Consider the following 17,863-nt stretch of genomic DNA (forward strand, 5'->3'; position numbering starts at 1 on the left):
TCCCAGAACAACTCGAGCAGTTCTTACCCCCTTACTCTTGTTCCAGCGTGCCCGTTTTTGTCCCTGTTCCAAGGTTAATACACTAAAGGCCCAGCACCTGCTTAGAGTTACACTTATTATCTGTAATTGGGAGCTTATGCTGAAGGTTCAGAAGCATTCTGGGAAATGTAGGAAATCCCAACCAACTCAAAGTGACAATGACATAATATGGGAAAAGTGGTTTAAGAGATGGGATCATGTCATGCGATCACAGGACGAGTGAACATCTCAAGACAGATGTGACAGGTGGAAGCAATACCAGAGAGGATGTCTCCTGAGACCTCTATCAGCCTGTGATATCTGTAGAGGTGTCACCTACTAGAAAACCAATCCTCACTGCGGGTTCTGGTTCACATTTTTTTCTCTCTAACCTCAGCAAAAAAAACTGACCTTTCTCATTCTCACTGCAGCAATGGGGGGGGGGGGGGGGGGGGAGGGGGGGGGGGGCTGGGGGATAGAAGGAGGGGTAGCAGAAAGAGAGAGAAAACAAACAGAGAGAGAGAGAGAGAAAGATAAACAGATACAGGAAACGAGGCAGTGTACCGAGGCGAGAAAAAAAACAGTTTGAGGAAAAAAAATGACAAAAATCAGAGGTGAATCAGGGATTAAGGGAGGGAGGAGAGGACATAAGAAGAGTGGGGACGTGTGGACCAATAAGAACGTGAAGCAAGAAAGAAAAAAGGAGGAAAGGAGAACAGAGAGCAGCACGCTATAGAAAGGAACAGAGAGCGCGAAAAAGTGAGTGTGACAGACTGACGGACAGCCGCACCAAGGAATCACAGGTAAGACCTGACAGCAGTTTTCACCCTTATCTGGTCGTGTTTGAGCAGTTCAGGAACTCGGGTTCAAGCATGGGAAGGCACGGCGAGGACATCTGAAGCTTAAATACTGTATTCTCGTTTGATGAATTTGACCTCTTTCATGTCAGGGAGAAATATTGGTGGATATCGTCCTCTACGAGTTGTGCATTTTTTCACTGTGTGCCAGCTGTTTTTTCAGAGGATTTCTCCAGCTGTGGCCTGTGAAGTTTAGTAGAAGCTGTAGAAGCAAATTGAACAGTAAAAAAAGAAAAATGTCTGGACCTAATGATTTTAATCAAAATATAATAAATAAATAAATTCTTTATTTCCACGTGTTTATGCTCGATCGCTGAACGTGATCGATCACATCTCAAACGGTGACTGGGCACCGAAAACTCTACACACAGTAATTTAATAATTTTAAAGCGTTAATAGACTGGAGGAATATTTAACATTTACCACAAAATCACAGAGATTAATGCAATAAAACTTTTCTCGGCTGGGTTTTGTTGAAAGGAAAAGCACCCGCCGTTGTCTGGTCCTCTTATCGGCAAATAAATATCTCAAGCGTCTTCGACCAGCTGCACTGAACACAACGCTTTATCTGAAACCTCTCTCTGCTCCACACACATTACATTTCCTTGCATTAAATTCACTTTTATTATTCCATTAATTTGTTTGCAAAGTTTCAAAACAGTGCAAAAAAAGTGATTTTTCATGACCTGTAAAACTGCAGCCAATATTTTAGATGAAAGTCAGAACAATTGTTAACATAAAAATTGACACGCTTTATATCAAGTTAACATTTAAATGATGCAGTGATTGTTATGTTTGCATGTTTCTATAAGCTACTGTTGACTATTTAGAAAAAGTACAGTACAGTTTGAATGCGTTGCAGCAGCGGTGCGTTTGTCCCCTGTTAATAAATAACCGTCGCAAAATTATAATGGCTTGTTGACTTTTACATATTTATTGTTTTATTTTTATGTTTGCCACATGCTCCATGTCTCTCCATTGCATCAGACATTTTTGTTTTATTGTTTATAATAGCAAACACTATTGCAGGTCACTAAAAATCCTTCTGCGTGCTTGAGCTGCGTCTGCACATAAATCTGCCTTTTCAGTCAGAAAAACAAGTTACAAATCATCACACACTCGCAGTGTTTTTTGAATTATTGTGACATTTTATGAGCAGAAAATATCATGCATCCTATAAATGTTGCTGGTAATTATAGTCTGGCGTCTTTGTCTGTTCAAAATTAAAGCCATGATTGAGCTGTAAAACATCAGTTTTATAAAGTAGATATAGATAATATGCATGGAAACTTTGACTGTAATCTGGATCAGGATCTGGTTTATATTCTTTACACAAACACATAATTTCTGCATTTTTGTGCATAACAATACATTTAAAAATACCTTCAAAATAAAGGAAGCATAGCACAGAGTTCCTCTAATGTGAAGAAAATGTGCAAAGTGTTTTGGAAAGCTGAATGTGCAGGATGCTGCAAAGTGATCCGTGTTATAAGGCCCAATGATGGTGTGACTACTAAACCGGCTTCTTCATTGCGTGCTAAAACCTTAAACCCAGTGATCACATGAGGAATGAGCTCACTGTGCAGCATGCTACATTTGTGATCATTCAGGGATTCTCAGTGAGAGGCATTATCTCCATCAGCTACTTGATGGTTGATTTGTGTCCTCGCTCAGATATCTGATCACCCGCTGTGTCCCGGAGCTGAAAACCAAAAGTAGAGTGAGGAAGAAGATTATCCAGGCATTTATTAACAAACCCCCTGAACACATGTTTAACATTTTCTAATACTGAGAAGACGAAAGGAAAAAAAAGTGCAAACTAAGCTTGGCTGTTTGGAGGATAGAAACACTTTCTCTTTCCGATCTTTCTCCGACCTTTGAACAATCAGCTCCAGATGTGAGACTTTTTTTTTATTTGCTGGAGAAAATAGATAAAAATCAGGTTGTTTTTTTTTTTTTTGCATCCTGCGCTCTGATCCCTCTCCTCATTCTGGAAATGATCGTCCTTGTAAGCCCTGAGAATTTCCAAGTTTTCGTCTCCTTTAGCTCTTCACTGCACTCAGCATGCAGGGAAGCCAGCTCTGCAGCAGCTTCCTCTCTTTTACTGTCGGGGCAGCTGCTGGAATAAATGCCCAAGTATTGCAATGGATGGAGCTCTTGTTAAAAAATGTTGAGTATTGGTAAAGAGATAATTAATGAATCATCACCATCATCTTTATTGGCAGACTCAGGAGTCCATTAGAAAACAAACAGACATCACCAATACTATAAAATATAGCTGTACCAGTGTCCCCACAGGAATGATTTGTCAGCAGCATAATACTGGAAATCTGAGAATCCTTCAATCTGCAGATACATTTGTACATCAACATTCTCATAAGAGCCTGAAAAGTGTAAACTCCTGTGTTACAAAAGAAGCTAATTTGCACGAGTCCATCGAGGTATTTAAATAGTTTTCTCATGGAGTTGATATCAGCAGCTTTTTGTAAGCTTTCCTTTTTAAACCTGTCCCACTCTTTTAATAGAAACTGAATTTAATTTAAATTGAGAAACCGTTTCCCGCACACAAACAGGCTGAATTTATTGTTCTTCAAGACTCGACTTTAACTGCAGAGAAAAAGAGAGTCCCGTCTGAATGTAGCTGCAGCTGGTCATGTTGTAGTTATACCGTACTGTGTGTGTGTGTGTGTGTGTGTGTGTGTGTGTGTCCAAAATGTAAAAATGTCTGTGATTTCATTTATCCGTAGGACGGCTGAGAAATGTGCTCAGGAGGATTTTACTAAGATGGAAATAACAATTATTTTTGTGCAATTTTATTTTCTAGATCATTATTTTTCTCAGGTTGAGATGATATAAATTATTTGATTTAATAATAATTTCATTTATATTTACATTTTGTGCTTTGCATACAATATGCAAGGGTAACTTTTTTAATATGATGCACTTTGCGTTTAAGGTTGCTCGGGGTTACGGTTGGCACAGTGATATTGCTTTAAGACAGGTGAAGTAATATTAATGATAACTTTATTTAAATAGAACCTTTAAAAACAGACATTTACAAAGTGCTTTGACGGACAGGAACTCAGGACAGAAACACAATAAACATCGGCAGTAAGGCCAACAGAGACAGAAGGAAGGAAATATGTATAAATGGAAAAACAAGTAATAAAGAAAATAAGAAATGTACAACAGTCCAGTCTCAAAAAAGTTGAGACTATAAAGCAATACAATTAAAGAAAAATAAAACAACAAACAAAAAAGTTCAACAAGCTAATGGCAATATTATAAAAGTCAAGAAGACAATGTCACAGCACAGGTAATAAAAACAGAAATTAAGGGGCGCCGATAGCCTAGAGCAGGGCTATTCAATTACAAATTCAGTTGGGCCAGATTTTAAAACCAAGAAATTTAGCTGGGCCAGACTTTTTCAGTGGCTGGTAAGCAGCAGTTAATGATAAATTTCAAACCAACACAAATTAATGTAATCATTTTTTATTTTTTGTTCATTGCTTCCCTTTTAAATGTGATTACATCTGACACAAGCATATCAAAAAATGCCTAAAAACAAAAGAGGTGTAATTTAACAGAACCTGAGGTAGCAACAGTCAAAAAAAATTCCACTCGCAAAAAAACTAAACAAAAAAACATTTTGGTCACATCTGACCCAGGCACATCTCAAAGTGCATTTAACAGAATATAAAAAGAAATATCAGTGCTATCAAAGCTATCAGTACCCATAACAAGTTCTAACAGTAATTAACACACATGTATACCACGTCTCCTACATTGGAGAAACATAAATACGTTTGTTTTAAATCACTACATGTGTGATTAGGAATGGCTTTATTATGCATCCCACATTATGTTGATATGTAGGCCACAGTTACCCTGCTGACTTTCTTAGTGGGAGAAGTGACATTTTTTTTTCTGAACTAGAGCAGTGACTTTTGGCTCGTAAGATGTCAATGCAATCCGAAGGCATTGGAGAAGAGTATTGTCAGTCAGGGAGCAACGAGAGCTGCTTTCTATTGAGTTCATGTGCGAAAAGCTTGATTCACATTTATATGTTGATCCAAACATGCTGAGCACAATGATTGCTACTTTCTTCACGTTAGGGAACTGATGAACGTTGGCATCACTCCAAAACTTTGCAGGCCCGTTAGTGCAAAGCTCCTGTGCCTTGGTTATGGATGACTGCATGTTGACAACTTCGAGTATGAATTCCCCCTCGTCGATGGAAGGCACCACTTCCTTTGCTCTGGCGGACAAGTCCCCTTCTGTAGCTGCAGTGAACTGACAAAGCCCATCACCTCTGTGGGAAGAGCAAGTCTGTCCAATCGACCAGCAAAGTTCTCTTTCAACCTCGCAATGAAGTCTGTCATCACAACTGTGATCTGTGCCGGGGATGAGATGCGTTTGGAAAATGCAGCATTCTGCCTGTGCTCAAGTCAGTTGCGAAAAAGTCCAATTTCACTTGGAATGCGCGCATCTGTTCCAGAAGATCAGTGACAGTTTTGTCTCTGCCTTGTAGTCCCTCATGTAGGTCATTCAGGTGTTTGAATATGTCGCTCAGAAAGCAGACATCAGCCATGAAGTTGTTGTCCAGAATGTGATTCAGGTGTGTTTCTGCCTTTTTTAGCTTCGTGCTGCGGAGGGAAACGCTCCATTGCTTTGCCTTTGGACAGCCACCTGACGTCATTGTGCAAAAGAAGGTCGCGGTGCTCAGCAGACATGTTTGACAGTAGCTTGCGGGATAAGCGATGTTGGAGGCTTGATGTGGAGCGAATGAAATTAATTAGCCATCACGCTGTCCATTGTCGTTTTAAGCTCACCGCTTAGTTTTGCGCACAGCACCGTTTGATGCACAATGCAGTGCAAGGACATCATCTGAGGTGCAACAACGGACCAACGTGCTGCCAGACCATTCACTTTTCCAGCCATGGATGGAGCCCCATCCGTAACAAGCATGCACACACGCTCCAGTGTTTCCCCTAGGTTTACAGCGTTGGGGGGGGGGGGGAGACATCTGTCCGGTAGACTTAAGCTGGGCGGTATGACCTCAATTCAACATCACGATTAATTGAACATTTCACCTTGATTACGATTAATGAACGATTATTTCTTTTCTGTTTTTTGCCCTCATAGTTCACTGACGAGGTCTCTACCGTAAATATGCTCAACTATTAAAGCTGGGGTAGTTTCCTAATGAAAGAGTGCATATCTGAACTGAAATGAACTGTTTTGAGGCTATTTATTGAATATTTCAAACTGAAACCAAAGCATCGCTTGAAATGAAAACTTCAAAATTTTAGAAAGTAGAAATTAAGTTTTTCCGTGTTTACATTTGACTTCTTTTTGTTCGGTGTCGTCTTCCCTTTAGACAAAATGTGTCCAAACGACGGACAATTCTGTTGCGGATGACGTGTCGTTGTGTGACTCTGCCTTGAAAATAATAAAAATAATCGACTAGGGAAAGATTAAATCGGTTAGAGGTTCTGAATGTCTCTGAATTGATTCATTCCCCAGCCCTATCGGGGACTACAGACTGAAATATGCTTAGGTCAGCTAAATCTGGTTAAAAAAAACATCTTTTGTCTTGTTATTTTTTGTACACCATGATTCAAATATATTAATAGACTGCCACAAAAACAGTTTCTTCCCCTCTGCTGCCAGCCTCCGTAATAACGTCCCTGCCCCCACCCCCCCACAGACTCTTATCCAGCCCCCCAGTCAGAGAACATCACTGTAATGTGAAGGCTGAAACTGATTTAATATGTTACATTAACGCTCATTGGACTTTGAGTATTTTCTTTTTACATGCACTCTGTGTGGAGATTTATCTTTACTGTCAATTGCACAACTCCTTCATTGCACCTTCTGTGTTTTTATATTTGTATACTCTATTGTATATATTTGTAATTGCTTCTTATTTTTTAATCTTCATTTAAATTCTTGCTGTTTTTGCTTTATTTCCTTTGCTAATTGTTTTGCACAATGATTCGGAAACTAAACTAATCTAATAGCTTTTCTTAGAATAAAAATACAATTTAATTTGACCTCATCTGTCAATCTGCCTGATTGCCTTTTGCCACAAAGTTAACTACACATAACCATAAACATATCAAGTTTTAAGTATTTCATCTTTGTTGTATTAATATCTAAAGTTCACACAGGTAAGAGTGTGGACAGGATATGTTGATATCAGGATGTTAATCAACCTTTTTGTTTTAAAGTCACTCACAAATGCAAGCACACACAAATGTGGGGCGCACACTGACATAAATGTGTCTGAGAAAAAATAATTAAACCACATTTGAAGTAACTTCATGGTTAAAGATATCACAAGTAAATGTAGTGTTACTTTTTTGTATTTTTAAAATAATAGTTTTACTAAAATGTGAAAATTCATGCACAAATTCAATTATTATTAAATTAAGTTATTTTAAATAGATTTTTTGTGTTTTTAAGAATTGGTGCATCAAAGATGACCGCAAGACAGAAATAAACATACAGCACACACACACACACACACACACACACACACACACACATACACAAGCATGTACACACACACAAGCATGTGCACACACACACGCAAAATCTTTTCTTTAATTTACAAAAACATCCCCTGTTGCTGAGTGTGAAACGACGCTCATGTCCCCTATTAGATAAGTATGCGTGTGCACACACAAGCAAACACACTTATACACACACACACGTACCAGAAGTGTCTCTATGACATAGGGCCCATATGTCTTTATTCTCCGTCAGTCCGTCTCCTCCCCCCTCTTGCGCCTCCCGCTCCACTTCATCCCTCTCTGGCTTTTGCAAGCACGCTGAGCGAATAAAAAATCTAAACACTCTTTTATCTGCATCGGCGTTTCCTGTCTTTACCGGCGTGCTCTGTCCCGTAGAGTGAGCGTGGGGTCTGATGCCTGATGTGTAACAGGACGGAGGATATTACCATACATTTTGAATGAAGCCTCTTCAGGTCATGTTTGGGTTTAAAAATGCCGTCCCGCCGTGTCTCAGCACCGCTCTGAGACCTGCACATTGTGAAATATTAAACCGACAGTTTGTAGAGCGGGGTGATGCTCTGATGTGCTGGATGAGCTCGAATCAAAATACAGAAATGTTTTTATTGAAGTCCTTAAAGGGCCCTAACCCCGGCAGATTTTCATACAAAAACATGTTCTGTATTTAAATCCAGGGGTTGAATAAGTACACACAGTGTTTACTCATGTACAGATACTTGGTGGTCAAAGAAGAAGAACTGATTTAACGTCTGATTCAAGCTCTGAAATGACCTCGGAGGGAAAAAGTAAAAAGATTTCCCCGTTGAACACAACAGAGCTAATATTAATCAGAAATACATTAAAACTTGAATCATCGTATAAAACTCGATGTAAGCCTCAGGCTGAAATGCATCATTACACTTTATTTATCTCCATTTTACCGACATGACAAATACACTTTGATAGTTTTCTTGACAGCTGCTACACTCTGTTGTCTTGGGACAACAACTCTCAATTTATTTCTTAAGATCTCAAGAAATAAACTGAGGACCCCTCACATCCCCTTCACCCTCAGTTTCGGCTGCTTCCCTCAGGCAGACGTTTCAGACGACCACTGGCTAAAAAGAGAACTTACAGACACTCTTTTATTCCTACTGCTAAATGCATTTTAAACATGACTAAAGAAACACTAACTTTTTGTCGTGCACATGTCCTTCTACCGATTTATGGAACTTTAGGTTTGATGTTGTGATTTTATGAGTCTAATGGGTTTGAATGTTGTTATTTAAACCAAAGGTCATTTTCTGTCACCATGTGGTAGACAATTAGGTTTGGTTATTCTTGAATCTTGAACTCATTTTACAGGAATCTCTCTCCTCTACCTGCTCCTATAGCCCCCTCCCCCGCTCGACACCTCTTTTGTGGGATTGTGACCTCCCGGGCGGTCTCAATCCCAAATTTGGAAACCGCTGATACAGAGAGACCGGACGTTAAAAATACAACTCAGATGAATTCATTCTGACTTCACATCAAATAAAAAACATTAATAAATAATAATAAACATCGTCCAGATCAGTCGATCAGTTATTGTTAGAGAGAAGGTTGTTTTAGATGTGAGGAAGCGGCACACTGATATAAATTAATATTTGAACAACAACAATAGCAATAATCCTGTCAAACATGATGTTACAACTCTGTTTGAAAAACATAAAGAGAACAACAGTCAGATGTTTCTGGAGATAAAAGTCACAAGTTGTCAAAGAAAACACGAGCAATTCACGAATGACGATAAATCTTTTCTGAAGTCGAGGACAGAAGTGATTGCATTTCCCTTCCTTTTGTTTATTGAACAAGAGAACTCAGACGGAGTTCGGGAAACCCTCTGAAGGACATGCAGACGTCTGCAGTTTGGACTCATTAACGTGTACCTGTGAAGCTCGACCAGAAGAAAGACGAGCCGATGCCGCGGCGAGCTCCAGATGTCAGATAATCAACACAGAGCTACTGTCTGCACCATTCAGACTCCTCAAATCATCCGTCTTACGTTCAAACAAACACAGGTTACCCACTGAGTGAAACAAAAAGTAAACTCCTCCGCTTACAGAGTCCCACGTCTCAAGGGTAAAAAAAAGGGGGAAGGTCGAGTTTCACGGACGCATTATCATCGTTAACCTTTGAGCTCTGCTCCTGCAGCGGTTTCTTGCATCGTAAAGACGGAGATCAGCGGCTCTGTGCTGCGGTCTGTGGGGAATGATTCAGTCTGTAGTGCTGGTGACGCCTGCAGGGAGTGATATACAACCCCTGAATAATCATAAGCATAAAAACACTCTGTACCATTTACAGCCTCACCAATGGAGAGAGCGGCTCCTTAAGACGGTTTTATAGACGGCAGATATATTTAAATGTGATCAAATGAAAAGATAAAGACCAGAGGAAGGAAACACATTTTACTTTAACAGACGAGTGAGTACTAAACTCAGTTTCTTCTGTGTGCTCGTCCTGCAGATCATTTATTCACATTTATTTTTCCTTTCTCCTTTTCTACAGCTGCCCAGAAGGGACAAAAAAAGACTCCAGAGAGGATTTTAACCATTTTTAGTACATGATTACGGTGGCTGGGAAGTGCAAAGCAAAATTACAAAATGTGAAACACAAATCTGAGAAAAAGTTTACATTTTGAATTTTTTTTTTGACGTTTTATAAAACAAAATTACAAAACCAAAACACTTACCCAAGTCCCCAAACAATTTTACAAACGACAGAATCTTGACGGAAAGAGAACGTACCAAATGACAGAAGTGACCCGGAAGTGATCGGGTGAGGGGTCAATTCGTTTGTTTTGGTGGAAGGACTTGTCGAATGATACGCAGTTTGTGGTGACAGAAAAGAGTTTTGCCCGTTTTGTGGAACTCCTTTGAGCCAGTTTTTCAAAATGTAAATTTGTCTCAAATTTTGTAAAAGTGTTTCACACAATTACTAAATAACATCAAAACAAATGAAAACTTCAGAATTTAATTTCTGTGCAACTTAAGGCTCTGGTGGTCAGTCCAAAGACATGCTCGTTAGGTTAACTGCTGACTCTAAATTGTCTGTAGGTGTGAATGTGAGTGTGGCTGGTTGTCTGTCTCTAAATGTCAGCTCCATGATTGGCTGGTGATCAGTCCAGGGTGTAACCCTGCGTCTCGCCCAATGGGAGCTGGGATAAGCTCCAGCCCTCCGAGACTCTAAACGGGAAAAGCGGTATAGATAATGGATGGTGAAATGAGGTGTTTTCTTCTTTTAATAAAATGTGTCAAGCTTCTTTATCTCTGTACGAAAACTTTCCAGATGTGTCTGGTTGTAAATTCTGAGTGTGCGCGCGCGTGTGTGTGTGTGTGTGTGTGTGTGTGTGTGTGTGTGTGTGTGTGTGAAATCAGAAAAAGGATCCATTTAAAAAGAAGTCAAAGGGTTTTTATTTCCAACGTCCATCATCCAATCCCAGCGTAATTATTTCAGCATGAAAAATCTGTCTTCCTGCTTGCTCTGATGTTCGTCTTCTTCCAGTTCCACCAAAGCTTCCTCAATGTTTTCTACAACATGTGTGTAAGTGTGTGTAAGTGTGAGCCTGCATGTATGTGTGTGTTTTAACAGACACAGACTCCACACAGAGAGAACAGAAGATCCTCAGTTTCATTTGAACGCAGTGCGACTCATGTTCTGTCTCAGTGAGGCCTGAAAAAAACTTCTCTGATCGTTTTGGGGAGAGTGGGGGACATTAAGCAAAAGGGCCAAGGTCGTAACCGAACCCATGGTCTCTGAAATGAGGACTATAACCTCTGTGCATGGGACGCGCGACATAATGGCTAGGCTATCCTGCGCCCTAAATACAACATTATTTAACAAATGAACGTATTCACCTCCTTCTAAGTGGTCGTAGCGACTTGTATCCATGTTGATTTAAATCCCCTTTGTTTCTCAAAGTGTCAGAATAATAACGCTTAATGTTTAACGCTGCGGTCCAGGTATTTAGAGACATGTTTGTTCAAAGTGGTACCATGTGTTGGGATGCTCTGCTGCCAGTGTCACACACTGTACCTCTCCACTGTAATCTAATAAAAGAGCCCCTCAGCTCATAAAACCCCTGAAGCACAGCTGTGTTCATTTTCCCTCCTTCCAAACGGACAGGGCTAATGATCGCCGGTTTACACAGAATCCGATGATTGAGGGTCATTAGTGGGCGCACTGATGCGTCACTTTATGAGTTTTAACAGTGCTCGTAAACAAGCCTACACAGAACGGCATTGTCAGAAGAATAGGTAGAAGTTAATGTGCGCTAAAAGTTGGCAATACTGTGATTTACAGAATCCCACTAATCATCAGAAGTACACACTTCAATTTATGCTAATAGCAGTTTTTGTGTGTGTGTGTGTGTGTGTGTGTTTGTTGATGTGCTTAATTTGTTAATGCACAAACAAAAGCCCACAACACACATGTTGTCCCGTCTTGCTGAAGCGTTGCATTTGTGTGTCAAAACGTTCATTTGTACTTAATTCGCATAATGCGCTCCATGTGTACACATGTATCTACAAGCGCCCGGATAGCCGAGCCCTAGCTGTTATGTTGCACCATGTACAGAGGCTACTGAATGCATTGATGAAACGACCTTACTATATCATCATCCTTGCTCCACTTTCTGCTAAATAAACTCAAAGACTCCTCCTGGCTCGTTAGATTCCAAACTTTTCATGAAACTCAACCAAAAACTCACCAGATGCAACAAGTCTGTTTTCCTCAGGGCGGCGTTTTTATATCATTATTGGACTTAATGCTAAATATTGGATAAGTGCATCCTTACACCCTTATACTTGCAGATGTGAAGCAGCAATCACACATCGATTTCCATAGTTGGTATTTAAGGAAGGATTTTCTCATTTTTTGAAGATAAATTGTTGAGTTCAAAGTTTGTGTTTGTCGTGCTTTTCTCCATGTTTTCCTTTCCCACTGCAGATCGTTTTGGCCATTTGGGTGTTTCACCTGTTTTTGGAAAGTTTCAGAAGAAATCTGAAGTTTAATATGAATGTTTTTGAACCCTGACCTTGTACAGGTTTAGATAATTCTTTCAATATCCCTTTTCCCCAAAAGTTTAAAGATGACTAAACTGTATTAGCTTGTCACACCAGAATGTGGGGTTTAAATCTGGTTACTAAACCCTCATCAGGCAAACCTTTACCTTTGGTCTAGTACTGAAACGTTGCCAATAAAAGTTTGTTTGCCAGTTAGACACTGTGTGGTAGTTTACCTGAAGTTTTTGATGCACACATTGCTCGTCTACAAACCTGTCTTATGAAAGGGATGTGCAAAGTTTTTTTTTCTCCGTCTACTCTCTGGTAACATGATTCAAACCAAGAACTACAGCCAACAATCCAGAAACCAAACAGGCTCGATCACACCCTGCTGAGAGCGAAAAAAGAACAAACAACAGAGGAGATTTAACAACTAAACACTCAATTACACTAATCACAGCAAATTATGTCAGGCTGAGGCAGAAACACTGAGACTCAGAGGAAGAGTATCATGGTGTTCTGAACGGTCTGAAAAATAAGAAAAACAGGTGAAACTTGGCTGAACTCTTCTGTTGGCATGTCCAACTACACTTCCCACAGTGCTGCAGCTCTCTGCTGAGCTTCATCCTGCAGAGTCAGTACTATTAATTAGCATTCGACAGGTGTGAGAAGAGCAGAGGTTTCCCTCAGGTGTTACTCCGTGCAGCACTGTGCTTAACATCCAATTCATCCTGTAAGTTCTGCGTCTTTTGTAAAGTAAATTGTTTTTTCTTGGGGTTAAACTTCGTGTTTTATTTTTAAACGGATAACCATGCAGCAACCGCCAATGCAAAGACACAATTTGACCTAACAGTTCTGGGAACTTTATGAAGAGGAACTATCCACTCGGGAGATCACTGAGAACTTCAAACCATGGGGACTTTATTCTCTGTCTGCATTCGCCCCGCCATGGTACCTCCTCTGAGGCAGGAGCTAAAAAGGTTCCTTCCTTAATGTGGTTCTAGGAACTAGAATAGTTCATGGTTCCTGAGGGAGGTTCCTACAGTTCATAGAACTATGAAAATCTTCCCGCGGTTCGAAAAACGCCTAATGTTAGAATGCCCATATTTACAGCACCACAGCCTGGTTCAAAACACGGTTGTGGTCTCGACTAATTTCTTCATGGGTAAAAACTGTAAGGGTGTGTGTTTTTTAAGCCAAATACATTCATTCATTTGGATAATTAGGAGTGTGGCTGAGTTAACTTATGGTTGTTAGCTACATGCTAAGCTAAATACAGCCTCAATCAGCTTGTTGGTTGCTGGATAATAGGCATTGGAAAGATCTGGCAGTGGTTCTACCAGGCCCTCTTTCCCCTCTTTTTCCTCTCCTCCAGATCACCTTCAGGGCACTCCAAGAGTAACTTTCGACAGTTCTGACCTTGTAGGGTAGTCTACTTGGATAAGACACTTAGCTAGATTTTGCCCTCCTTACCACATCCTCAAATTTGGGATTTGGTTTGCCAAGAATGCTGTTCTCTTTCTCAACCTCTCCCCTCACCTCCCTCTAGTATGTTTCTTTCAGGAACAGAGGCTCCTTCCTGAGGGACTGACCAAAGATTGTTCTTTGTATTTCAGAGAAAGATGCATTCCGTCCTGTTGCTCGGCTGCTTTGTCCTCTGTGCTGCAACACAGTACCTTTTCGGCTCCGCCCACATGATCCCAGAGGAGCGACTCTCCAACAACAGGGTGGTTGTTTCTAACGCTCTGTCTCAAAACCTTGAGGTCCCCTCACCTCCTGTTCTCATTGTAGGTAAGTTTGCGATTGTAAAATGTAGTCTTTCGCTTTATCTGTCTGCAGAGTGAATGTCACTGCTTAAATGCTCCACATATGTGTTATCAAATCCATGATGCTGCTTTTTCAATGTTCCTTGTCATGCTTGCACGATGCTGCAAGCCACACCAGTGACTTTTCAAAGAGATATTTCTTCTCCAATTATCTCATAGAACAGTTTGGTCATCTGCACGATGGTCCACCAACTTTTTAACATAAATCAATTTATTCATCTCCATTTATCATCATGTACACTGTAATGTTCTCCTTTCAGAGCTGCCTAAATCGACGAGGAAGAACAGAAAGTCAAAGAAACAGAGAAAGGTATGCAACCGACTGAAATAAAGAAGATATACTTTATTAATTCCACAAGGTGAAATTCTATTTTACACTCTGTTGTTGAGTCATGCTACACACAGGATCCTATGGACACGCACTAATGGAGAGATGTCAGAGTGAGGGGGCGGTCCACAGCGAGCGCCCGTGAGCTGGTTTCTGGGGGGGGGGGGGAGGTCGGGGCTTTGCTCAAGGGCACCTTGGCAGTACTCAGGAAGTGAACTGGCCCCTCTCCAGTTAATATACCAATTTCCAGAACCAACCAAGTCCCTACAGACTGAGCTACTGCCACCCCAATACCTACTATATTGCATGATGCACAATTCATTTTGTATCATGAAATTGTGCTAGCTGTAGTTAGATGAAGTTGAAATTGTTAGATGAAGCCTCATTGGTTACTGCGGGGGGCTTTGGAAGCTCGTCCATGGCGGTCTCCATGGAAATCCTGTCTCACTATAACTTTCAGTCCACCTAACGACAGGACTAGGTGCTGCATTTCAGATCTGTACGTAAGCGTCTGCCTCGAGCGTCATGTGGGTCTATCTGTGCAGGCAGCAGCATTATCTGTAGTACTTTTTAACATGCATCCTTCAGTGCTCTGACTACTGAAGGAAATCTCAGACGGACTTTTATTGTAGATTAGTCATGCAAACAAGAAAACTGGCGGTTTGTGTTTGAATCAACACAAAAATGGCAGCCTGACTAGTGCGTCCTGCGATGAGACTTTTGCAGAGGCCCTAGTGGCAATTGGGATGTTAAAATTATGTTATCGTTCAACCCTCGTCCTGATCATGTTCTGTACTACAACATGCAAATAGAACCAAACAAGTAGACATTTTACATTGAGATTATTACATCACATATTTGTCCAAGACCCATTTTTTGGCTAAATCTGGAATGTTACAGTATTTTGACTCTTATGGTACTATATCATTATTAACCACCTCTCTCTCTCTCTCTCTGTCTTTCATATTCTCTCTCTCTTTCTCTCTCTCTCTCTGTCTTTCATATTCTCTCTCTCTTTCTCTTTCTCTCTCTCTCTCTCTCTCTCGCTTTCTCTCTCTCTCTCTCTCTCTCTCTCATTCTCTTTCTCTCTCAGAACAAATTTGGTGTGAAGAAGCGCCCTCCTCCCCCTGCTAACTGTATCCCCCTGTGGGGAAGCTGTAAATCTCCCAACAACGTGTGCTGTGATTTCTGTGCCTTCTGTCAGTGCCGGCTCTTCAGAACAGTCTGTTTCTGTCGGATGGGTAACCCTCGCTGCTGAACGCCAAAGCCTGCGGCTCGACTCAGCTACAAGCTAACGCATCACAACATCATGCTGCATCGAGCCGCTCGAGGTGACCACCGTTCGAAGTGGATGACTTGTAGCTCTTGGTTTGTAATGTTTGCCTAAAATTCACTGCATGATAGCACTTTATACCAATGGACACCAGTGAACTTTTCCGATCTAACAGGGTGTACCGCTTATAGCACTGCCATGAAACTCGTGTACGAGAGTTTTACAGAAAACATTTTTTTTTTTTTAAAGAGTTTGTAACTGTGTTTTTATCATACTTTGAGCTTAAAGCATGCATACAGTGAAAATGCTGGCTCAAATAGATTTATAGATTGCTTTATTTTTACACAGAAGTACATGAATGTGCATTACTACAAATGTATTACAATGGGTACGAAATACTTAAGTAGCATTGTATGAATAAACTCATTTAAGAACATTTTACACACCAGCGTTATTGTTCTGTCTACGGTTTATCAAAGGGTCCAAATGATCAAAGTCTGGTGGTTAAAACCAGAAAACGGGCAAGAGCGGTGACACTCACGGTCTTAAGTATTAAGATTAAGATTAAGATTAACTTTATTGATCCCCGCAAGTGTTTTTACACTCTGTAATCATGCAACACACACATGCACAAACAGGATCCTATGGACATGCACTAATGGAGAGATGTCAGAGTGACGGAGCTGCCCACAGCGGGCGCTCCTGAGCTGGTGGTGGGGAAGAGGTTTGGTGCCTTGCTCAAGGGCACCTCGGCAGTGCTCAGGAAGTGATCTGGCACCTCTCCAGCTACCAGACTAACTTCCGCACCGGGACTTGAACCGGCGACCCTCCGGTTCCCAACCCAAGTCCCTACAGACTGAGATACTGTCGCCCATTACATGCTGTTCCCCATCTCTCTTTTGGACCTGTTCAGTCTCCATCTGCAGAAGTTCTTCCTTGGTTTACTCCGGTCCATTAAGGAATCATTTTGTACCAACAGTAAAGAGCGTGTCATATTCTCTGCCAAAAAAAATCCTGATCATTTGTTTATTTTTCCAGTAGAAAATTGTTGCATTAGTTTGATCTTTTAAACAAATCACTTTAAAGAGTTTATATTATCCCCTCTCTCCACCTTTTCAAACAGTCCCCTGTGGTCTAAAATTGATTTTACCAGAATCCCACTGTGACATCACAAGGAGAGCACATTTGAAATGGAGCATTTTTCTCTGTGTTGTAAGACTTGTGCAGACCATAAACAAAGGACTGGATGGGTTTATTTCACATTTTGTGGGTCGGTAGACACTCAGGTTACCCAAATATGTGTTCAAAAACACTGTAGAAGAGGATTTTTTATTATATGTCCCCTTTAACATTCACTTCTCAATTTTCCAGAAGCAGCTCAATCCTTAGTCGAGAGCTTCCGAGTAAAACTAATTCAGCTCAGAAATTGATCTCTTTAGTCTCTGCTTACTGCCTGACTACAGAGCATGTTTTCAGAGAGCCCTCCGGCTCTGATTCCCAGGCACACAACAGGATAAACACATGCATTTTAATATTCCCTTTGGAGAGCAATAATGAAGATAAATGAGCTGTTAGTGGGAGCTGTGGCCTTTCCATAGAAAGAAAGTCCAGTCTTTGTTGTTGGATAACTGAACTGAGGATCTTTCTCACCAAGTGAATTACTCGCTCCCACACACCACCATGGTGTGAACCTGATGGAGGGTTGAAGCACCATTTGATACCTTTTTGCTGCAAAACTCATTGAATCTGTGAGTGATTTAGAGATGCCAGCGCTTCCTTTAGCTCCCTCTTTGCTCCTACAAAGTTGGTAGCATTGTCTGAACGTATTTGAATGACTTGACCTCTCCTACAGATGAAACGGCGCAAAGCATTAATGCATGCATCTGTGTCCAGAGAGTTAGCTACTTCCAGGTGAACTGCTCTGCTTGCCAGGCATGTGAATATCACTCCATAGCGCTTGACTGTGCTCCGTCCCTTTCTCACCTCAAGTGGACCGAAGTAGTC

At 40.9% G+C, this 17,863-nt stretch overlaps 1 protein-coding gene across 1 annotated transcript; it reads left to right on the forward strand.

Annotated features, from left to right (window-relative positions):
* Positions 1 to 540: 540 nt before the first annotated feature.
* Positions 541 to 16,300, forward strand: asip1 (agouti signaling protein 1). The gene is made up of 4 exons (XM_061041336.1): positions 541 to 821; positions 14,049 to 14,223; positions 14,519 to 14,568; positions 15,680 to 16,300. Exons 2-4 carry the CDS (start codon positions 14,055 to 14,057, stop codon positions 15,842 to 15,844), a joined length of 384 nt encoding a protein of 127 aa, XP_060897319.1. The 5' UTR covers positions 541 to 821; positions 14,049 to 14,054; the 3' UTR covers positions 15,845 to 16,300.
* Positions 16,301 to 17,863: the final 1,563 nt, after the last annotated feature.

The sequence above is a fragment of the Labrus mixtus genome, chromosome 7 (genome assembly GCF_963584025.1).
Source record: "Labrus mixtus chromosome 7, fLabMix1.1, whole genome shotgun sequence".
NCBI lineage: Eukaryota > Metazoa > Chordata > Actinopteri > Labriformes > Labridae > Labrus > Labrus mixtus.